General features: G+C 43.8%; 2 protein-coding genes across 2 annotated transcripts; both read left to right on the forward strand.

Annotated features, from left to right (window-relative positions):
* Window positions 1–857: 857 nt before the first annotated feature.
* Window positions 858–8,079, forward strand: LOC149325415 (uncharacterized; the record flags this gene model as incomplete). The annotated part of the gene is made up of 5 exons (XM_089564273.1): window positions 858–996; window positions 4,637–4,699; window positions 6,763–6,780; window positions 7,985–8,025; window positions 8,071–8,079. Coding segments are annotated over 5 exons (270 nt in total), but the record flags the coding sequence as incomplete, so codon positions are not given.
* Window positions 8,080–8,208: 129 nt separating this feature from the next.
* LOC149325416 (uncharacterized) lies at window positions 8,209–10,892 on the forward strand. The gene is made up of 4 exons (XM_089564275.1): window positions 8,209–8,338; window positions 8,411–8,465; window positions 9,599–9,725; window positions 10,338–10,892. The coding sequence occupies exons 1-4, from the start codon at window positions 8,209–8,211 to the stop codon at window positions 10,890–10,892; spliced, it is 867 nt and encodes a 288-aa protein (XP_089420401.1).
* Window positions 10,893–24,481: the final 13,589 nt, after the last annotated feature.

The following is a 24,481-nucleotide window of genomic DNA, read 5'->3' on the forward strand; positions in this document are numbered from 1 at the left end:
GCGGTTAACTTAGCGTATATCATTCTGAACTCATGTCTGTTTATTTCACTCTAGCTCCAGCGCATTCGCCGAAATGACAGGGTAAGTCTCTTTTCAAGCGGGCACCTCTGCTTGCAGCCAAGATAGGAGCACTGTGTTAATTCTATGGATAATGACGCGGAAAAACGCAGGGCCTAAAAAAAAAATCACTGGGCCAGGCGGACATTCTCTCCACATAGGCGATAAGGCTCTTTTATTTGCACCACTAAGCTGGAGCAGCCATCGGTTGGTACTTGAAGTAGCCCATTCTTTTGTTTCCAACGCGCTGAGGTTCCCTCCATTGCTTTTTTTTAACGAAAGTATTCCTGTGTTTAGACACCTGTTATGTACTACGTAATTATACCATACCATACTATGTAATATGCCACATTTCCTGCCTACTCAAGCCAATACCTTTTTTACCAGAGCGCTGCAAACGCTTCAGCAACTTGCTGTCATTCCTAATACTAACGTAATAAGGGAGTAATTGCTCATTGGAATCCTCCCGAGCGCTGCCATACGGCTAAAAAGGAAAGCTATACAGCTTTCTCAGAAACTTCGCAGTTAAAGAAAAATTCCTTTGCAGTTAAACTTCGCAGTTAAAGAAAAAGCTTGCCGTCCCGGTTAGCTCAATTGGTAGAGCGACTGCTCCGGTATAGCGGTGGTCCCGGGTTCGAACCCCGGACCAGGACGAATTTTTCTTTAACTGCGAAGTTTCTGAGAAAGCTGCATAGCTTTCCTTTGTAGCCGTATGGTTGCGCTCGGGTGGATGCCAATGAGTAATTACTCCCTTATTACAAATCTACTCCACTCCCCTAAACATTTGACCACAATACTAACGTGTGCGCCTTCTGCCCAGTGCGACACACTACGCGCCGTACCGCCGCGCCGACGCCACACAAGACATCTACATCGTGGTCGGCTTCTGCATGCTCATGTTCCTCTCTGGAATGGTGGTCGCACTCATGCTCATCGCCGGTGAGTGCCTCCTTAGTGCTATTCGATGATACGCTGTGCGTAACAAAATCTTCGAATCGGTTGGCAGTAAGGGTCATGGATTTCCGTCTTGTAGGCCATGGTGCGGTTTTCGAAGCCACGACCGGCGCATAGAATGTCCCGTGCGCTTTCTTCCATTTTATAAATGCGGCAGCATTGAGGTGGTCGTCTCCCTAAAAATTGCCGGTTCCTCTGTAACGAAATTCTCTGTTCGGTCCAGACAGGTCACGTGACCTTTTGATGTTCTCACAACGTGTCGAACGTATTGTGAGCAAACTGCGAACCGTTTGCAAACTGAATTCACTCGCCATCTGCGCATGGCGGTGCTGCGCGTGAGCCGTACAGGAGAGCGCGAAGGCCAACACGTGTCTGACAAGCCCCACCGGTGGCTTGGTTTGAAACAGCCACTTGCCGGTGCAGCGGCGTATCGATTAACCGCTGCACCACTATATCAGTAGGGGCATGACGATTCCCCGCGATACTTGACCACCAGTCGACCAATCATAGGTCACCGCCAAACTTGAAAATCTGTGGACACCCAATATTTTGAAGTTGGCCCACCCCAAAATTTCAAACGGCCCCCAAATTTTGTAACCAGGCTGTAACAAAATTCCGCGCAGATTCGGAAAACCTGTGCAGCAGAAGCGATCTCCTCAGCGTGCGACGTAAACAATTCTGCAATATTAGAGAAAAAGAATCCCGGAGAGCGCGTAACCTTGTGTGTGTAGCAGCCCTTTCCCTTTCGCTCGGCGGCGCAATAGGAAAGGGATCACAACCGCCCTAAGTGATTCCAGAACATTGGAGTTCATGGTACTTTTTGCCGAGGAAGCGGGTGTAGACTTCAGCGTTGTGAGTAACGCCCACTCGTACTGTAGTCTCTCTCGAATGTTACTTTGCATGTGCTGCATTGTTTCGTAGAATCACCTCGTATGTTATTGTACGAGAAATTAGAAATTCGTCTGTATTGCTTCTTTGCTGTATGAACTTTCTTTTCTTTGTGAACCGTTGGCTCCGATCAATTCTCTGGCTTGCGACCAGCGAAAACTGGACACCAAACAGCCAACCCCCTTGTCACTTGATCGCTGTTTTCTGGCAGAGCTTGCCACGCTGTGTCGATGGCATCTCCTTTGAGACCTAGACCGCTACTACCACATGCTCTAAGGGTGTCTTGCAGTGCACGCGAGAAGTGCGCATACTGATGATACAGGTTCTCCTAAAAAAATGGATCAGGTGAATTGGTAGGGGTTGGTGAGTGGATTACGGTGGATTAGTGAGGCGGATCAGTGCAATCCCATACAATAATTCAATGCAAGGTACTCGACATTCTAGAAAGCAATGCCTGATGCATACCATACAAGGGCAATGAAATCGGTGCCAGCCATAGCAGTCAACCGAAATACTGTTGGATTATATTCTTTAAGAATGTGGTTATGATTATAGCCAGGCTTTTCGGTGTTAGTACCCGCCACACCAACCTCTACGTCTGAAGGCTGAGGTATGACTGCACTACTAAGAATTGAAAAGGGCGACAGGAATAAAAACAAGATCAAAAAAGCACGAGGATTTTATTCTCACTTAGATATTTACCACAAAGTGGCATCAGTGCACTTTATGCCAGGTGTTACAGATTCCAAAACAACATAATATTGAAAGAGACACTAAGGCTCCACATTAAGTGTTGGATGCCATAGCGTTAATGGGTTAGTGCCTATATATGCGGAACTGGTCATCCTCAATTTTCATTCATAGACCCCTGGGAGTCCTCATAATACTGCGGGTGCATTGATGCACGAGTAAACGATGCACCACTGCTCTGTGGCGGCAGGTGCTGCCACTGGTAGAGGTTGTGCATCCCAGGTTGCTATTCACGAGCAACCTCTCGCGACCAATAATTAATTTAACTTGGATCTGCCACGGTGCGCAGTTTGCTCACAGCTCAAAGGGCAGGTTGTGACGACACCTGAAGGTGACAAGGTCACTTGATCGATCCAGTTATGGACCATAGCGGGTTGCGCGAGGCCGAGCCCACTCCCGTGCTCTGAGATGGCCACAGGACCATTTTCCCCTTACAGCGCCTAAGCCGCATTTTCTGCAGAGCGTTGCGTTAAAATAATACCGGGACTTTCTCTTGTATCAAACATGGAAATTGCAACAGGTAGCTGCTAGTGTACAATGCCGTGTCGGCTTCTCCAGCGCTTCAAAGGATACTGCATTAACACCTCTTTTTGGGCTAGTTGGTGCATGCCTGAATTATAGAAAATAGCGCCAAACCATGCACACTACAAGAAAGGAACGAGGACGAGACACAAGCGCTTGTGTCTCGTCCTCCTTCGTTTTTGTGGTGTGCATGGTTTGGCGCTAATTTCTCCAGTTCAAAGGACTATAGAAAATGCTGGCTGGCCAGGAACGAACAAGGAAGGTGACGGAGAAGCCTATTGAACGAATTGCACCAGGTCGGCATAAGACCTTTCCGGATGTGATCGCAAAAGCGATATGAGTACTCTTGCGCGACATCTATTTTATATGAACCGATACTCGCATCAAGTCTGGAATTCTAGCTACCACCCACTACACTCATTAAGCGGGCGAATCACGGCGGTATTATAGGACAAGGTGAAAAGCCAAACAATGAAAAAAAAAGTAATAGAATATAAAGAAATCTGATGTGGTGTCTGCAAACGTTGCACTGCTGGCAAGTATACTGATCAAATCACGCTTCATTTCTCTATCGCCATTTAGCGGCTATGAATGCTTCCAGTAATTATAAATAATAAATGCTGTAGTGTTCCCAAGGCCAAGGAGCACTATAAGATGATTTGTTTTTTCGGGAGGAAGGATTTTTTGGGGGGCACAGGCATATGGAAGCACAGAAATAGGATCTGATCTAAAGGTCCACTTCCTAAAATTGCCATCGCATGCAGCCGCATTATGAAGTAGACATGACAGTTATGAGACCAAGTGACCCATGTCGTCGCTTAAAGGAAGGCGCAATCTTTAAAGGCCTAAACACTACGTGGTTCATCGCAAGACCGTCGCAGAGGTCACCGTTAAGTAAACTGCATGGTGTGGTGTTGTTTCAGCAGACACTCTGTCATCTAAGTACACGTGGGAAGATGTGTGTAGCAGTGACTTCAACATTAAATCTGCTAAAATTACGTAACAACATAGCTCGCCTCAGTGCGCCGCAGAAGCGTCACGTTTCCTTGTAAAATGGAAAGAGGATTTGTACCCAGCACACATATCAGCACCAAAATGCCGCTGAATTGCAAAACGCTGTGTCGACCACAGCGCAGTGAACGCACCACTGCCGCTACAGGCTGCACCTTATAAGACAGTGTCATTCACGTTTTAGTTTCTGCGTTCTTGTGTTAGTCACTGGCTTAATTTTTCAAACTGTTTTCCTTACGCGAGTTTCAGAACATACCCACATTTGCAATGGAGTAATCCAAGTGTGTCGTTAGGTACCCTTCAAGCAGCCGAGGGAAGAAATTGCATAATAATTTAAAAATATCAATTGAGTTTGACATTGATTCAGTGAGTGGTAGAACATTGCCTATTGCCGTGATGGAATATATGTCATGGTTGCTCAGTGGCTTCATCGCTTCTGCCCATTGGCTTGCAGAGTACCAGGAGTACTTGCGAAGAACCAACCGCACCGGCGTAACCAAGAGATCCGCAGAGCGCGGTGAGCTCTTGAATGATTATTGGTCTTCGTATGTGTGATGCTGCTACACTTCACGTCTCAGAATGTTAGCGTAGAGTTGCATGCGAGCCCTACGAAGATTTACTGGTTTAGGGAGCTTACCTCATTTCCGGACTTATTAGCAGGAATATAGACGATGCTTCATGAGGTGTTTAAGGGAGCATCGGCAGAGTTAGGGCATTTACTCACCTGATCACATGTGACACGCAAGCAAGTACATAGCGTTTCTTTATCCATAAATGCCTGTCAGGGTGCCATTACAATCTTCTGAATAGTTATCATGCCTTTCTTGTACTGTATCCATGTGAGACTTTTGAAGCGCTAGATATATACCAACAAAACGCGCGATGATACATACCTGTTGTGCAAAGTATAGCAGATTGCAGACTTTGAGCAGGAGGAGTGGTAGAGGGTGGGGAAGGCAAGTCTTAGGCGAGCCCTGTTTGATTAATTGATCAATATGCCGTGTTCCGGATTACTTTTACCGTGGTTAGTCATATTGCAGTGATCATAACGGAAATAACCCCGGTTCCTTGCAAACAATCTCTTAGCCTGCTTTAGTGAACTTTCAGCGCTCGTTGTAAAATTTGCATTACCTCTATACGAAGGTTATTGGGAATAAGGTTAAAGGAAAATGTCATGCCCTAAAAGACCGCTTTTTTCCGCAGCTCAACTTGCGTCAGTAGTTTCCGATGCAGTGTTGGTTACTTTCAGCTAGTGAACATTTCAGTGCAATGCAATAATCTTGAGCAATTGGTGTGTAGGACACAGAAGCCCTAAATTTTGCTTCGGCACCGCTTGACACTATAGTGATCCTATCATTAATGGGTATATAACCATGTGCAGCACAAATATCAGTCACAGGTTCAGAAGAAGTGGCTTCTAGTTGATACTAATTTAACGTATTGATTGGCAAGTGAAACTGCATTACTAGGAAGGGAACAGAAAGTTTTCGCACGGGTGGCTGCATTTCCGAAATACTCTAGTTGAATAAATGCATTCCCCAAGTGTTTCCCCATGATATTATGCAATGTTTAATATGCATGGTTATGGCTGAGAGAGTAAATGAAAAGCAGCGTTTGTTAACTACAGTTTTGCGCTTCGAGTGCTATTTGCTTGCTACGCGCCCCCCTTTTATTATCCACATGATAATATACGTCAAGTGTAATTCAAGCTAGATTGAAAAACTGTCTCAAGAAACTTAACTTCACCTCAGGTATGGAATGCAAATAGCCGTTCGTTACAATTCATGTAGCGTAGCTGAAGTGAAGACCACGCGTGCATTTCCATGCGTTTACTTCTACGCGATTTAGAAGACAAATGAGAACAATTTTATTATTAACTGTGCTAAACTCCATCGTTAAACTCTTAACGCCTGTCTGTGCCTATCTGTCGGTCGTATGGCTCTCTTTTCCGCATATACACCTGGGTCTGATGACTGAAGTTTTGAAAATGACAAGGTTTATGAAAGCCAGTGCACATTTTCTCTTCCACACCCGGCCAATTCAAGTTACCTGAAGGCAGTGCAAATCCCCGAAACCCGGGGGCAACGGTTTGGTGAAAGACCCTTTTTCAAATGACAACTTTGCTGGCAACGCATTTTGCGCCTACTCGCCGCTATTGCTTAGTGGCTTTGGCCTTCGGCTGTTGATCCTATGGTTGCGGGTTTGATTCAGTCCGCCGCGGCCGTATTTTATATTTCGCGAAATTGAAAAACAGTTCTGCGCAGTGCGGCGTCATTTGAACTTTAAACTCCCCCAAATGGTCCAAATGACCCCTCAAGCTTTCACTACGGCCTTTGGTATCCTCCATGTTTGACTTCAGGACGGTAAACCCCACAATTTAAAACTTAGAACTTTATATTATGCGCACGGAATCTTCAGGGGAAACAAAACCCGTCATTTACTTCCGCTTCAAAGCATAAAGGCTATTTTTATTGCTTTTAATGTGCTGATGTGTCTAAAAATGAACTGGCACACAAAGAAACAGTAATATTTTGTCACGAAATAAATAGCACCTCAATTAACGACGCCTCTTTCTTACAGTGTTGATGCCTGCGAGCCGTAAGTGTGCAGCCCTTACTTAAAAATTTCTTCAAGGAACGCAATGACATAGACCAAGACATACCATTACTGAAGTGCAAATAAGTAGACACACATAGTATGCCGAGGATCAAGAGGTGCGCAGGAGTGGTTCCATTAAAATATTAAAAGAATTAATAATTATATTAGCGTGAAGCAACATGCACCAAGTGATCGAACGCAATGAAACATTCTGTACAAGTTACTGCCCGAAATTATCATGCAGGCACCAGTCTTTGGTAATGTATAAAGGCTGAGTGGATCGGTGTAGCCGTGGAAATCATCCACCAGTAGCGAACACGAAGATTAATACTCAACAAGCGGCCGCATGTTTTGAAAATTGTTTCTTCGAGGACCTCTATTTTCTGCAGTGTTCGCACTTTCCGAATTTGCTTTCTTCTTTTATGCACCGTGTCTTGCGCTATGAAGAAATCTGTCTTTAATCGTGAACCAAATAGCTGCAAATCAAACGCACACGAAAGATATTTACAATAATAATTGTATGTTTTAATTCAAAAGTAAAGAATTTGGACAGCTATCTCCAATGCAGTACAAAGACATCTCCTACCCACCTCCATATAAGCCTCTTCATTGTCATCCACTGACATCTTATCGCTGCGGTGTTCCTGATCTCCTCCGCTCACACTGCAATCTTCCATCCTCTCCTGCGTTTGCCTACTGTTCGAATCCGCTCGGTGATGCCAAACGACCATAAGTTATTTTCCTTCCATTTATGCGCTCTGCCTATGGCCATCAGCGGACTTGTCGCTATTCTAGTCACCGCATTTAGCATTTATTGAAGAAGGTTAAGCTGAAAAGGCGCAGTCAACACGATTGACCTGCTGTCATCATGGCTAACTATTCGGCTGCAGCCTCGTGCTTTTAGAGTTTCTGATTGTGATTTCTATTCCCGCACTGGTATGCTAACTACTGTGGTAGCGCGTTTTGATAGCAGTCAGAAGGATGATAACATGGCACTAAGTTAAGAGAACCGTACACCATGCAAGTCATTTTATAAGATGCTTTGAGGGCCAATGCATATGCACCGCCTAATTTATTATAATTTGATTGGTACTACCACGAAATAAAGTTAGGTGAAGCAGGCTTTAATGAAGATGACCCTTCAAGGGCATCACTACGTGCCGATAACACCCATAGTCGGCTCTAATTTTTTTTTTTTTTGCAGCTAGAAGAATCACGCTACGTGATCAGGATTTCCAGCCACAGGTAAGTCACCTTATACTGTATTTACACGGGCGCCCTTAACTACAGTTAAGGTAACTACGGTTCTCCGTAACTATTGTTAGCCGTGCTCACACGACAAGCCAAACCATAGTTACGCCACTAACTGCAGTTAACGTAGCAGAGCTGGCTAACTACTGTTTGCGGCTAACTACTGTTTGCGACAAGATGGCAGCGCCCGCGGCAGCAGAAACGCCGATGTCAAGCGAGTCGTCCTCCCAGAGACGTGTCAACTGGCCTGATGCAACAACAACGGCCTTGATACGCATCTGGGAGGACCATCTCCCTGCGCTGCGAGGCAACACGCGCAACGCGCGAATATACGCAGCGATCGCGGACGCGCTGAACGCCGGGCTTGCGCCGGGCGAAGGCCCATACACTGCCAAGCAAGTCAAGCAGATGGACAACCTCAACAAGAAATACCGGTAAGTGCGATCTTAAACGAATAATACTCGTGCAATATCGCTTCCTTGGTGTTGTTTACTCAGTGCAACAAGCTATTGAAGAACTCTGGTGCAACTGAGCTATAGCCCCCCATGTGCGGCAGTAGCACATGTCGCTAGCGATTACTGGTGTCCGATACGATCTTGCAGATATGTTAGAAAGGTCGTAAAGTTTTCGAGAGTAAGGACACATGACAGAGGCAGCAAACACGTCACTCGGCGTATAGTCGTTCTAATTTGACTTCGCTCGTGCACGCGTGCATCGAACTGCATGACAACTTCATCCTCCGTTTGTGTTGTTATTATCTACGATCTGCATCGCCATCAGCGTCGGTATTTCATCTTCGGTACGCGTCGGCATTGCACGCACGCGTCAGCGTTTCAGGCCTCCTGCTATGGCAGTAACTGAGCAGATTTATTTATTTCTTTCATATAACTTTTCCGCGTTCCACTCTGCACTGCCTCACAGATATTTGAATGCCATTAGCAGAACCATAATTTACTTATTTATTTATTTATTTATTTATTTATTTATTTAAATACCCTAAAGGCCCAAGTGGGCATTACATAGGGGGGGAGGGCATGAAAACAACACAATACAGATTATTGGCACATAGTAGTTAACAAAATACAAAGAATAACTATATACAAATTGCAAGTACACATCACTGCAGTCGCTGAAAGATACATAGATTGAGCGTATAAGACTTAATGCTTCGACAATATTGAAAATATTACGGTGAATTTTGTAGGCCAAGGTGCGATGAAAGTTTTGTTTGGAAATGTGATAACTCAGTTTCAGAAACTATGTCAGCCGGTAACGAGTTCCACTCTGCCATAGATAATAGTAAGGCCATAGATAATACGACAGTTGCGGCTTCACTTTCAAAACTGCAACCGGTGGGATTAAAGCAACATCGTAAATTTAAACTGCACTAATTTCACCAGCACATGTGCCTGCTGGTTAGGCACATAATTGTGAAATATTAGTCTCGCAGTGCTGAATGTACAGTGGCCTTTAATGCACTGAAGATAACTGCTGAGACTGCGAACTGCTCGGATTGCAATTATTTAAGCAGTACAATTATTTATTCAAATGATTTCCATTTTTTCAGGCAGCTGAGACGGACGGGCACTGCTACAGGCTCACCCGGTGTGCCATGGTTGTTCTACTGGCAGCTCCACAGTTTTCTTGGGTGCCTGCCCATCAACGATGATGGGCGAGTTGAGGAAAATATGGAGGTGACTTGCTATTTGTAACATTGCCTATCAGTTCATGAAATCACTGCACAATTCCATCACTACCCATTTCTCAGTGCACTGTGTACTTCGATTTACGACAGGCTGGCCAGTGGCAGACAGTAAAGAGCACATTTGGGAGTTGTGCAGAGTAAACCACCCCCACAACAATGAGCATCGGCAAAGCAGAGCAAAAATGGCACTTGCCTCTTGAAACCATGTAAAGACACGGCCGCGTTTCGATGGAGGCAAAACGCAAAAGGCCCTCGTGTGCTGTGCGACGTCAGTGCGCGTTAAAGATGCCCAGGTGGTCGAAATTATTTGAGCTCTCCACTATGGCACCTCTTTCCTCCTTTTTTCTTTCACTCCCTCCTTTCAGTTAAGGTGTAAACCAATATGTGCGACATTTACTGCGCCATTTCCTTTCTTCATAGACCAAAAAAAGACCTCTTCAACCTCAGTGCCATGCTGAAATGCCCAGCTCACCGTGGCCGTCAATAGCTTCTGTTTTCTCAATATACTGTGGCAGCTGGTGAGTGCATTTCTTTAGGATGCCTTTAACCTCTCCTTTCAAGTCTTAAAAGCATGCTGTTTTCTGTGTTGTGTCATGTGCAGCTGCCAGTCGTCAATGAGGCACCTGACGGTGCAGAAGTGGTGATGTCGTGGGAGGACGGGCTTCCAGAAGCAAGCAGAGAGGACCACCTGCAAAATGCTGCCAGTTCCGCCAGCTGCAGCACCACTCCTGTGGTACATGCACTGGCAATTGCAAGTGGCAGCAATGGCGGTGGAGGAAGCAGTGCGGATACTGCTGGGACAAATGGTAGCAGACCCAAAACTCAAAAGAGTCGCCACAAAAGACCGGCAACCACTGTGCAGCAGCTGATTGCCCTCCACAAAACAGAAGCAGAGGAAGCAGTACGGGCCGAACGAAAAGCCCATAAAATGCGCAAAAAAATGGTCCGCCTTCAAGGAGAAGCGAACGACATTAACGCAAGCATGGTCAGGCTTCTAGAAAGATTCCTTGAGAGAGGAAGCAGTCAGTCACAAAATAAAGAGCGATCACAAGTGCTTGTTGGTTTGCAGTTTGTGATGTATTCTTTTGAGGGTTTCCTGGGTGCTGCCATATTTTTCACTGGACTGTCACGTCCACCTCACCCTAGCACGGCTTAAGAGGCAATGGAATCAGTTTCTGATACTCCAAAGAGGAGGCGTTTCGACAATGCAGACCGATGCAAAGGCATTTAGCAGCATGTGATGATATGAAGAAAGCTCTTTTACGTCTGGAATTTTATACTGTGGTTTAAACAGCAAATTACTGTGGGGGTTGACTACCACAGCAGTGTGCAGTATACGTATTGACAATGGGTGTGTGTACACTACAGAAGAATATAGGTGTGGGTGCAATGAACGAATAAGGTTGTGGCAAGAAATACTGCTGTTGCTCCTAGGGTATCGCTCCACATATCTTTCCACAGTGAACTTCCTGCTGTTGCCTATTCACTGATCATCATTTGCAAGGGGCGTTCATCTTTCTTCCAACCAAATGGGCTGTCTTTAGGGTAAGTTATAGCGTGCGGGGAGACTCTGGGGAATATTAATGATAACAAAATAGTACTGACATGAAAATGCACAGAGAAAGTTTACTTTTGCTCAACAAACAGAAAATGCAATAGTATCTATCACACTGCACTTTCAAAAACTGTGAGTGCGAGACTAAAAGCTTTTTGAACTTGTAAAACAGGAGCATATAGGCCAGTAATACACAAATATTGCGAATAAATACACAGCAAGCAATAGAGAGCAACAGACAACGCACAGATCATGCCACAAAATTACAAAATGAAATAGCACAATGACAGTGAATCAGCAAAAAAATAGCAGTACTCAACAACAATGAATACTATAAAATGTCAAACTTAAGCTATAAAAATGGGAGCGTAAACCAGCTTTTCATTATTGTGTACCAGCAAATTTTTTATTTACTGGAAGGATTGAGATCTGCATGATTTAACAGGTTTGTCAGCGAAAGTAGTGTGTAGGTGAAGGACTGTTTGTCGCAAGAAGGGCTAGTGGTTGGTACAAACCGCAGCTTTTTACAGCTTAACGTGAGCCTAACTGTACAAATGATAGATTTTCATGCTTTCAAAAGAAAGTTTTATGGGATATTAGTAAGGTATGTGAGCTCTGTGTAAACAAATTATTCTCTACTAGTGTTCCCCTTCTCAAACTATATTTTGTCACAGGTGTAAAAGACGAGCTTAACAGTCAGCAGTATGCTTCGTGAAGTTCTTTCTTGTCCTTCCTTTGCTTTGTGCTGCATTTCATCCTTACATATGACCCACTCACCCAAACCTCTGGCTTAAAACAGTTAACCTCCGAGTATCATTCCACCTGCCTCATCCTGGCAAAGCAGCAGCCTCTGTACCAAGTAATCTCGCTACAAGGCTTTCATTTGGTTTGTAGTTAAATGGGTTTCCTTTATGGCAAGTGAGTGTTACAGCTGAGATTAGGGGACTTAAAAGTAAAAAATTAGTTCTGACATAAAACTGTACATGTCTGATATACGTTGCTTACAAGTAGTTCATTGCAAACATATTGCACTACACTTTCTTCAATGTCTTGTTTTTAGCAGCAGTCATTTTAAAAGCCATGAATGTTGACACATTGAACTGGATTTATTGATGATTGGTTACCAGAGCCTGTGTTCATGAGTTAATGCAGAAGCACATGAGAATTATTCTTATGGGGAAATAATTATGCATGTGTTGTCTGAACCATTAATAAAGGAAACAAATCTTAACTTGGAGGCAGATGAAATTCTACTGGAATAAATTTGTGCAAATGATGTCATAATGAGGCTCCTAGCATTCCTGAAATGCTAGGTAACAGCAAGGAGTATACAGTTGTGCATCAATTTTAAAGGATTATTTGGTTACCGGGCAGTACTGTTCATTGGGAGAATCATTCGCAACAATAAATCATGACGAAGCAACACAACAACAAAAATCTCCCTATCAATGGTACATAATGGTTGACGTGCGCAGCATAAAACTTTCACACTGTGTTTTACCGGTGGCCAAACTAAAAATACAGGACTACAAACATATTGTTGCAGACATGGTGTTACAAGGGGTTAATTCCAATGGCACAATGACTATGTATCCCAGATAGTCCCTCCATCCCCTGCTGCACAATATACAGACGCACTCTGTCGCCACTGGTTGCACTAATATTTGTCACCGTAACTGCTTGAGGAAAGAGGGAACCATTACAGCAACTCAAAGGAAGGACAAAATGACCACCATGCAATAAGGCTCTATTTTAGAATGAGAGTGAGCAGACTCTCATGCAGCGTCCGAGATTTGAAAAAAAAGAGACAGTACAGGCTTGACAATAGAGTTTTCCACATATTGGTGTTAATGTAATCGTGAACAGGTTAAAGCACTGTCTTGTCCACCACGAAGATGTACACTTCATGGCATATGCAGACAATGTCATCATCTGACTAGAAGTATGCAAGTAGCGTATACCCACCAAAGTATCACATCCCTTCATGAAGCTTAAGATTCATTTGAGGAAAAGCTCATTACCACAGGCATGCATATGTCTCCAGAATAAAATGAAATACAACACAATCAAAGAGACACCTACAAAGAGATGCAAGTGGCAGCTCAGCACGAGAGACAAGCGGTTGAAATGGTTAAAATAAAGGTAGGTTGGTATTCTTGGAATTCCTGTGAGAAGAGAGCAGTGGCAGAATGGGTGCAGTAGTAGAAACTGAAGCCTCTAAATGAAGTCCTCATAAATGGCACCAGCTATACCAGCAATGCATCAGCTTTGCTGCAGTGAAAGCAAAGCAACCTCGGGCAAAACGCCTTCTGTGCCAACCTACAGTTGCCATTTCCTCTCTTTCTCATTATATACACAAAGCTAGCTCCTGTTACATCGTGCCATCTCTCTGGCTGCTACGCAGCTGAACCACCAATTAATTCATCTTAACAAAACTGAACCTCAATTAGCCCAAGGTTTTAGTTGCTCAATACACTGAGTCATCTATTAGTAAAAAAGGCAAGGTACACGGATCATGCAAGATGTTTCAGTTGCCTGAAAGATGCTTTGCCAGAGCATTCCGTATAGCTACCCCTGACGGCTCTACTCGGCTACTTGTGCACACTGGCTGAGGACGCCTCTCATCTGCACTTTGCATTGCACCAAACCAGCCTGCATCACACTGATCATTGAGCTTCTCATAGATATTGTGCAGCACACAAGCAGTGCGGATCACAGTGTTCACATTGTGTATGTTGCACTCCAGACCCTTCAGCAAGATTCTGAAGCGTGCTGTCACACGTCCAAACGCATTTTCGACCACACATCTGGCACTCGACATATGAAAATAATCACACACTGAAGAGCACAGGACACGATATCGCACACTCGTGTCACGAAAGTGAGGAGGTAATGAAGCGCCGCACTTGACTGCACTAACGACGCACAAGCGTTGCGAACACAGTCAAAAATGAGGCACAACGGAACGAGCGATATGGCGGCTCCCGTTGGGACAGTAGTGGCTAGATATGGCTATTATGTTGACTGTAATGTCAACTACGATCATTGTGTGTAGACTCCTTTCCAGCTTTACTCTAATGTCCGCCACATGCGCAGGAAAAAAACTGCCCCGCAGATAGAAGAACGAGAAACAACCGTTTTTTCGATCATATAATCTTTTTAAAGTAATCTTGATTGATAATACACCGCTTTAGGTGAAATCATAAATTCACAAAGGTGGTAATCACATGACGGTTTCCGTCACTCTAACCGACATGCCCATATTGCGTGTAAGCACGGGTAACTGTGGTTTGCGTTAACTATGGGTAAGCCCTCTAACAGCAGTTAAGCTTAACTATAGTTAGGCTGCCCGTGTAAAGAGGATATTAGGAACATAGCCGAAAGGCGGTTCGTGGCATCCCGTTACGCCAGTATATTTCACCTAATCTCGCAGTGTGCCAGCACAAATAAGGAACATGAACCTTTAATGCATTTTCCTGTGGCTTTGGATACGGAATATTTTCTGTTCTTTGCGTCTTTCTCATCGAAATTATTCGGTCAACTGATGCGTTCCGATGGTTTCTAATTTATCCTATCTCAATGATTTTAACGCTTCTTGGCTGAACTTTATAGCCCAGAAGCAAGCTTTTCGTCATGAATTTGAAACCGCTGCCAGCTAACTGTCCTAAGTCTTGGGTCCTATGCCACTTACAAAGGAGAAGTCACGTTGTTTATTGTTACTAGTTCTGTAGATAATGAACTGAACTGGGCTTTCTCATGCTACTCAAGATGTAGGGGATCTCCCGCACTCGTAAAAGGCAGCGGCTTCTGACTTCCTCGCCTAAGGTTAGTTCCCTATCCATTAAATCCATTCAATGGTCGTCTACGGAAGCGGCGAAAATTCTCAATTATTTTGGCCTACAAAAACACAATTACTTAATAACCTGTAACTCTCATTACCTTTGGCCTACAGCTATAAGTAGGAGAGGAACTGGGCGTTCGAATATTCAGTACCACGTCTGTCGAAACAAAGAAGATAGTCAAAAAATTACATTTCAACAACATGGTCACTCCATGTCACGCTGCAGAGCTCTGACCCAATGCGTACACACTAATCAGCTCGTCGCGCCGTAGCCAAACAGTCCAACACTATACAGGCGATATTTAAAGGTACTGAAATAGATCCTTCGCTCTGAGCGAGCGCTTTGTTTACGGAGACAAATGCATCCGATAGTGGCACAAATGCGTGCGCCACTAGGTGGCAAATCAAGTGAACTAGGCAGCTTTTCCGAATCACTGTTAACGCGAATGTTATTTATTTTGTTCTGGCTTCTAAAAGCAAAGCGAAAAAATTGTTTTAATAAATAAGAAAAGGTTCGGCCTTGTTGAACAAAGCAATAAATGTATGGCCCATATTGATGAAGCGAAGAAATGGCACCGAGAGTTAGGAAAATATAACGCAAATATGTCACAACAATTTAAAACTCCTCCAGCGCACTCTTTTTCCTATTTCCTATTTCCTTTTTCCTATTTTTCTTTACTTTTTATTGGTTTGTCCAGCGTTCCTTGTTGTTTAAATAACCCGAAGTGCTTTTCATTGAAATGGCTTTGAATAGGAATCACATAAGCGAATGAAAATTTGGTATCAGTGCGGCAACCATCTGCTTTATTTTCAACTTTCTACCACATCACTTTTCTTTTTTGTTTCTTTAGACTGGACGAAAAATACAGCGACACAGCACTAAGGTCCACCGCCCAACCAGATCACCTCTGTAGCTTTCAAAAGTGAGTTCTTACTTGAGCAGCAACACAAAGTACAAGAATTTACTCAGATCCAAACCGCTAACTCATCGCTCATATGTATACTTCCTGCTCTCGAAACCGCGTACCTGGACATAACCTGTATACCGCGTCCTTAGATTGTATGATGAGGTGTTTGAAAAAAGGTTATGTGTGAGTGTGTGGTTGTCTTCTTATCTTTATCTTGAAACACTCTAGATTTCTCTCTGCTCTTGTAGAATGCATCAGTATACATTGCACTAAACCATAGAAACTTCTCTCGAGGCAGTTGCGGGTTCTTAAGTACATAGCTGCTCCTCTGAGGCTGCTGACTGTAACTTCCAGCATGAATTAATTCATAAATGTACTATAAAGAGCGCGAATAATTATTTTTGTTACATGTTCTCCGAAATAAAGGTGCTAAACAACGCGCAGCCGTGTAGTGGAAAACAGTACTGGCCAACGTGCCATCCACTCTCTTACAACAGCCGTAAAAAGCTTGGTTAAACACTCTGAGCTTTAAAAGCGCAATTACGTTTGCTTTTATTTTATTTTTTCTCTACTTACACCATGGTGCAAACTTCATTAGTACTACCTCTTGCTGGTTGCTTGTGAAGTGGGAGCGGGCGGTTCAAGGAGTACTGGCGTGAGCAAATAAATCAAAATTTAGCACAATTAATATGCCGTGCTTGAGCAAGTTAATTTTGGGTGATGATTCTATGGTTTCCTCGATGTCCGGTGGGCCATTTGGCCCAGCGGCATGTGGCGACGTAACAGATCTTTAAACCTGCACCCGTTTGTTTTTAAATACTCACACGTGGTGGACAGTTTCAACCATAAATGAGTTGTGCACTTAAACTAAGTCAGTAACTAATTTAAACCACAAAACTGCAGAATCAGTTCAAAGCCTGCACCAAGCGAAGGATCTGTGTAATCGGAACTGACCTAGGCCGGAAATACCGGAAAGAGTACTACATCAGCCTCAGACCCGCAACCTCATCAACTCGTGCGGCCACCACAAACCCAACTGTCCCCATGCTCTCATTCGGGCGCGCGTATTTCATCAGCCCCGCGCAGATTCTCTTTTCCAACCAATCCTTCATCTCTTCCTCCCAACCTCTTTCCATCAATGCGCAGGCATCGCTAAACTAAACCAACCATGGTTCGAAATACGAAGGCCACAGCGACAAGATGTGGTCTACGTTCCACGTAACCTGAGTAGCGTAAACATCTCAATAAGGGCCTTTGAGTTCATAGTGAATGCTTGCATATGCTTTTTGCGGGTGGTCTGCAGTAGCCGTCTTTTTGTACAGCTCCATTCTTGACACGCTCGCAGTGCGTTACTAGAATGTTTGGCGGCGAGGTATGCAAATTATAAAAGACCTAAGCTCGAGTCTTTGCGGAGGCAGTGCCTTGACCTCCTTCAAATTAACACACGTGATTGGCGCATGCGATGGCCAAATAGCTAGCGTTCACATACTGGGCGAAACAAGAAGGGTGGCGTCGACTCCACATAATGATTATATACGACAGCGGTCGAGTAACTTTCAAATCAGTTAAAATAAATTTCCATTATAGGATTTCCAAGAACAAGAAAACATATTTTATGTAGCAAAATTTGATTTGGAGATGCTCATGGTGGTGAAAATATTTTTGGCTTCTTTATCACCGGACGAAACAATGAGATTATTCTTCATAAATGGCAGGAGATGCATGAGCGTGAGGAAGCAAGTGTATATGAGTGACTTACCGGTATTGTTAGGGAGTTAACGAAGGCAGCAGAAAAGATAAATAAAGATATCGTTATTAGCTCGTGCACGCTTGAAAAAATATCAGAGATTTAAACTAAAGCTGCACTGAAGGCTACGCATGCTGTGCTGTTGAAGGCTGCTGATTAATGATCCGCTTCTAAGGTTTATTACGAGCTCCAAAATCTTCCTAGACGAGCAGCTGCGCACTGTGCCTTCAATGCAGTGGAGACGTGGCGCACTTAACAATGCCTATTGACTAGCTAAAAGCAATATCCTATATTGCACTCCGGTATCGACATTTCCACTCTTCTGAACTAACGCACGTAGCAGAAATATGACCCAGCACAGAACAGCACAACCACAACCTCACATCTCTTCTGTACACCGTCCTCGCTTCGCTTGCGCTATGTGGAAGCTTAAATAATGCAGGCAGAATGAAAGATACCTTTACTGAAGGGCGGCATTCGTACTCTTTTATTTAATATGCCTAAACCGAAAAAATTAAAAGAAGTGCCGCGATAGTTCCAATAGCGCATCCTTTCTGAAAGCTCGATTTCCTGGTTCTGTAACATGAAAAAGCCGAAATTTTCTGTCTCTCGCACGGACAGGAACGCCGTTTCATCACGCCTTTGCAAAGGAATGTGACAAGCTATTGGAGGAGTTTTAGTGAACTGCCCAAAAGATTACGCTATGATCGGCTTGGCAAAACGAGTGGATTACGTGAAAGAGTGGCTGCACTTAGTACCGTCTTGCGAATGGTCCTGTGAAGTTTCAAGATTAGTCGTTACGAGGGTGATATGCTACCATAACATGTTCCGTTATGCTTATTCTTTCTAATCACTAGAAGTTTTTATTACGTGCTCACGCGATTAAATGAAATGGGATGAGCCGGAAGATAGACCGTGTATACACCAGCGCATCATTGCAAGGCTGGCGTAAGCAATGTGCCACTACATTTACATAGGCTGGAACGACACGAATAAAAGCACTAGCTATTTAAAATGCAAGTGTGGCACGGTGCTTATAGCAGTTTTTTCATATTGCAACACTTTGCGAACTCAAGTGAAAAAATTCTGGCTGGCTTATGGATACTAAGTAGAAGGATGATCAAAAAAGGCCGAAAAGAGCCCTAAAACATACTATAGGACAATGGGGGAGAAATCAATTAAAGTTTAGTTTTTCCCGAGTGTTATTTCAGTTAAACTATTCCTAAATATGAAATGAGTTTCGGTGAAGATGAACTTCGTATGAGCAATGAAAAATAACAAACTGAAAAAATATAAGCAATAAACCTCAGACAATGCATGAATTGTTGAGCGCCTCTGTGGTTCATCTCTACCTAGTTCTGTGTTTTGCGCTGTTCCGCTTTTTAGTGATTTTACACCAACTACCCCACAGCAGCAACCTCAAGAACTTTATTTTTTGTGCCATGATAATGGTAAGAGGGTAGTAACTGTGGGCCAGGCAGTCGAAAGCTTTTAGACCAAGCTGCTTATTTAGTTTAGTGCTCATAGCATGAAACGGAGATCGGTGGTTGGTATGGCTATTCGCGCACTTGACGGTAGTCTCAAAAAGCAGCAACTCTTGCCGGAATTATGTTGAAATCTGCAGATGATTTCTAGACAGTCACAGCGCATCGCCATGAAAAGTGCGCAACTTCGGCGATTACATACGCCTTACTAGGAATTGCCATCTAGCAGATAGAAGCGGCGCGGTAAAACAATACTAAGCAAAACTAACTATTGAAGACAAGTCGAAAACCCAAAGTGGGAGGTATAAATACGACAATGCTTCAATAAAGTATCAACACGAAACCTTTCAGAAACTCTGTAATAAGAAATCTATGCCCTGCGTTGGCAGAATAGCTGTATAAATCAGTTTTTCAGCCTTCTGAACCAGGGCGTGCTATTTAACACATATGACACTAAACCATACGTAAACCAGAGTTAAGCATACTGTTCGTCCATGTGTCAGCACATAGGGCACGCAGTATAGCTTGTTACCTACATTGTAGCCAGATACTGGAGCGTCCTGTTGGCTATAGTGTTATCGCAGCAGTTTTTGGTCAAGGCATAGTACAACGCCAGTGCCACCTAAATGAGTAGATGCAGCCCATTTTTGGATGCATGACATTGTTTTAGAATTGTGCGCAAGTCAAGAATATACATAAGCCACAACGTGAATTACTTGTATCAGGAAAATGAATGTTTTTTTTTTTTCTGGTAGCTTTGCAATTTTGCCTTCATGCGCTGAACGATGGATGTGATGTAAAAGGCTGGCACGTGAGGTATACCAAAACTGCAGTGTTACTAGTGCTTGTACATTTTCTGCCATTCGAGCCCTTGGGCAAGCAAGCTTTCGTAAGCGTTGGTACGAATTTTAAAGTAAGAAAGCATCGGCAAAACTGCTGTTGTCATATGATTCACGTTATCTCAGCTAGTCTTTCACGCCACAGCTATTATTTGGTTTTTGAGAGCAAAACAGCCTGAAAGGAAAGAAATCAGTTACGACTAATTTTTCTTGTGGCTATGTTTTGTAATATTTTAGGTGTCATTCCAAAGCAAAGCTCTTGACTAAAATTAGGCGTCTCAAGTCGTTTAATGAAGAGAAGACGGAAAATATTGCTACTGCCCAAATATCACTCAATTTGCAAATGACAATGCACTGAAGAACAAGAATAATGAGTCTCATGCCATGGGGCGAAAAGTACTACGAACATGAAGCACTACCCAACTACCCAAATACCCTACTAGCGAGGAACTAATCTCAATGCCTGTTCTCTTGCAGCTCACGGATATTCCATCAGATGGGTCGTGATGTTTTCGGTCTGAAGACTACACCGAGGTTTAGCTGTCAGTTAAGCTTCTTAGTTTCTGTAAATAAATGCCACTATTTTGACAATCTGTTGCAGACTTCTAGGTGCTCCAAGTCTTCACAATTCATTCATCTTTAAAAAAGCACGTAATTACAGAAGCCGTTGAAACGAAACCTGAAATATGTTCAGCTCATCTAGGACTTGAAAAGCAGAGCTATGCAGGCGCCGCCTCAGTGCTCCTTTGGCAGCGCTGAGCTCCAGGCGGCGGACTAATGGAGTAACCCAGTGGAAGCAGGACTTTCGCAGGACGTACATTACCTGGGGATTCACAACTTACCAGGATTCACCACTGGCTGAAGCTGTTGTGAGACTATGGGGACACTCGAAATCAAATAGGTCTTGACTGGTGTTGACAGAATGAATCCTCATAATACGATGTCACTAGAATTCTTTTTCATTGTGGCACTGATAATTCAAAAAACTTTCCGAAATGAAGCACTAAAGAGGAACTTATAGTTTTCTGAGCCGATCCCTTCACACCGTCTTATTTTTCTAACACATAACTTGTGTAAAAATTGGAGGAAAAAAGCTCCGCCTTAAGGGTATGACTCAATAGCGTAATGGGTTAATTGAATATGTTCAGAAAGTAATTCTCTACTTTACATTCAGATAAGTCCTTGAGAGTCATCATACCCCTCCAGGCGCAGCGGTGCAGCAGTTAAGCGGTGCGCCACTGCACTGCGACTGCAGGCGCTCGGTATGAGTATCTGCTGTCTGAGAATCTGGTGTCTGAGCATCTGGTGGTGGTGAGGACCAGAGTGTTTGAGTATCTGGTGTTGACAACAGAAGAAATATGAATGGTGAGTAGTCGCAATTAAATTTACACACCTGCTGCCATAACTTCTCAGAAGTGACCCAATTATTGACTGAAGAAATTTATTTCTCCCAACCGTTTTCTCGGCGTTTCGAAGAATTTAGTGCGCTTCTGCTTCAGCTTTTTTTAAAAATGAGTAGGTTTAGTGTCGTGGGATACCTACGAAATACATCCCATGTCTTGTTTTGTTTCCCTTTTGCGGCATGTATTCTTGAGTACGCAACCCCTTCCATTTTTCTCTGTAGAAGCCCTGAAGTTTGAGAGACAGCTACTCTTGCAGCACAGGTTATGCAAGTAGTGAAGTTTTCATTTATTTCATCTGTGCTGGGCTCCTCACAGAACACTTCGTCTAATGTGGCATGTGTTGCAAACAGCACTAATATTGCGCTGACTATGATAGCTTTATGATTGCAGAGACACATGATCACGTCCGCGTTTGTGGTCTATGTCCCATGTAAAATCATTAAAAACTGTGTGTTGTGAGCGCTAAATCAAGACAGCTAATTTTATCCTAGCTTGGGCTACAGTAAGTGGCCTTTCGTTTGTTCCCCAGTTCCCCATAAAGGAGACTCAGCATTAAGTCCCCGTCTAGAAGGTACGGTTCTTGTAGTTGTTCGAAATTGTCTTCTAGTTCTCGAATTGATACTGTGAGCTTTGGTGGGCTGTACTATCGGGAACAAAAGTCTCCGGGACACATGACAAGTGGCATTGGCTAATAGATGACTTGTTTTTTAGCGATCACCTGCTATCGCTAGCCCACATCACAGCACGCGAGTACGACGTTCACCTCGACAAGTGAGGTTCACCTCGACGCGCAAGCACCTGGGTATATACATGTGTACGTAAAAACCGCATAGAAATTGTATAAAATAAATTCCATCAAAGCCAAATCTGCGCTTCGTGGAAAAAAAGTGGAACACATGTGTCCCGCTGACTTAAGAGTGACTTTTCAAAAGTGGGAAAACTTGCCAGCGACTCTTGAAAGCATCATCATCTTGCGACTAGTTTGCCGTGTATCTGGCATGAAATGGCGAAAATGTGGCGCCGAGGGACACTTCGCTTGTTGTACAGAGGCACTTTGTGCGCATCTCATTCCCAGCAGTAGAACACCACCACCATAGGGTTGCGGTTCGTTATCGGAAACCTCACCACACTGCATAAAACATTCACTTTTGATCATTTTTTGTCCTTTCTTTTGCTGTCGATAGGGTCGAGTTCTGCTGCTCTCCCTGCTGTTTATCAAAAGACGACCCAGAGCGAGGCAGAAATACATGTTAGAAATATCATAGCTTGCTGCGAGCTGAATAAATGGATTTGCAAATGTTGCCTCAAAAAGCAAATAGAAAATTCTATACCATGATTTCTTTGAGCGTCTGTCGGCGTGGTAAGACATTCTATTCTGATCAAACTTGTTGACAGCATTCATCCTGCAGTTGTAATCAATTTTTCGGGGGTATGTGATACCGATGGATGATCTATTGGGCAGTTTGCGTGACATAACCTACGTGTCTTCCGGATCGTGACAATTCGACAGTAAATGGAAATTATTTGTGTAACGCCAATGATAAGCTATAACTGGGCCTTTCGACTTCCATATGTACTCGGACTTCCTCAGCTTCTTGTCTTTATTCATTTCTTCAGGGAGATCTCTCCTCCCTGTTTATCTGCGCAACCCCCACTGCTCTTGTTTCTAATGACCTATATCAGTCTCGTAGAGGTAAAATGATTATCAAAATAAAGTTGACTTGCAGGCTATACGTTGTTGGAAAGCTAGAGGAGTGTATATTCGCCCAGTTCCAGATCCGATGCCGATTTTCGTTTTTTCGTTCGTAAAATCTAAATTCTACCAGGCACCTGGTCTCAGAATTCGCCCTGCACCACAGTTTTCAGCACCTTTTTATGGGCTTGAGTTATAAGTATTGTTTCATGGTGGATCTCCCTTTGAATGGAATGATACTATCATCAATAGCATCAAAAGATTTGTTGGGGGCGTCGATGAGCGGGCGTACCTTGACAAGCCTATCATAACCCTCTTCCCCTCGTTTTTTTTCCTTGCGGCTCTCATTCGTGTGCAGGCTGTTCATGAATGTCTGAAATCGCGTGAGCGTCACCACTCGCGCTATTTTAGGGATAGGGGCAAGCCGTCATGGCTCCAGTAGTGGTACAGGTGGTGCCTTGGCGACACGCTGATCACTAGAAGCATATTAAAGTACGCATTTAGTTCTTCCATGCTCAAAACTGACCACTTCCTCCTGTACTTTCTGGCACCCTTGGGATTTGCGCGCTCTATTATGACTTCGCAAAGACCATCGTTGAAATAGAGAGCAAATGCTTCAGCTGCATTTGCTGGTGCTTTTGAAGACAACTGGGGATCTCATATCATGAGGCTTTTAACAATCTTGGAAGGCTCCGAAATACTCCAAAGACTAGGCTCATCTTCCTCTTTTTGGGACTTATCGCTATTTTCCCCCCTCAGCTCCGAGGTGTCAGCTGGTCTCATAGATCTTTTTCTTGCCGGCAATCTTTCCCACTTGCTGGCTCTCTGTGAATCGATGTCGTCACTTTCTTCGTGGCTTCCCGCCAGTGCATTCTCAGGCACAAAGCCAGCGTCGCTACTTTCGGCCTCGTGGCCACTAGACTGGAGTCACCACGAAGGCTAAAGAACAATTAGAAGGCCTCCTCGCGCGTAAGCGAGGTTCCTGCAATGCACTGAAGCAAACGAAATCAAGAAATATGCTTTTATGCACCCTTCACCACAAATAGGCTTAGTGACTTAGCCATTCTGCGTATGACTGTGCTTCGATACGTTTATCCCTGTAGTTACTGCGCAAAATTTATCAGAACACATGATGATTGAGAGCTAAAATGATATCTCTAAAAAACCGCTCAAACAGAAACTCACATGGCGCGATGAAAGTGACCTTGATAAGATGCCGTGACGTGCTGTTGCGGTTGTGGAATCCCATTGCAAATGACTGTTACGATGGATAAC

Source organism: Amblyomma mixtum, chromosome 10 (assembly GCF_055824585.1).
Source record: "Amblyomma mixtum isolate Tamu chromosome 10, ASM5582458v1, whole genome shotgun sequence".
NCBI classification, from domain to species: domain Eukaryota; kingdom Metazoa; phylum Arthropoda; class Arachnida; order Ixodida; family Ixodidae; genus Amblyomma; species Amblyomma mixtum.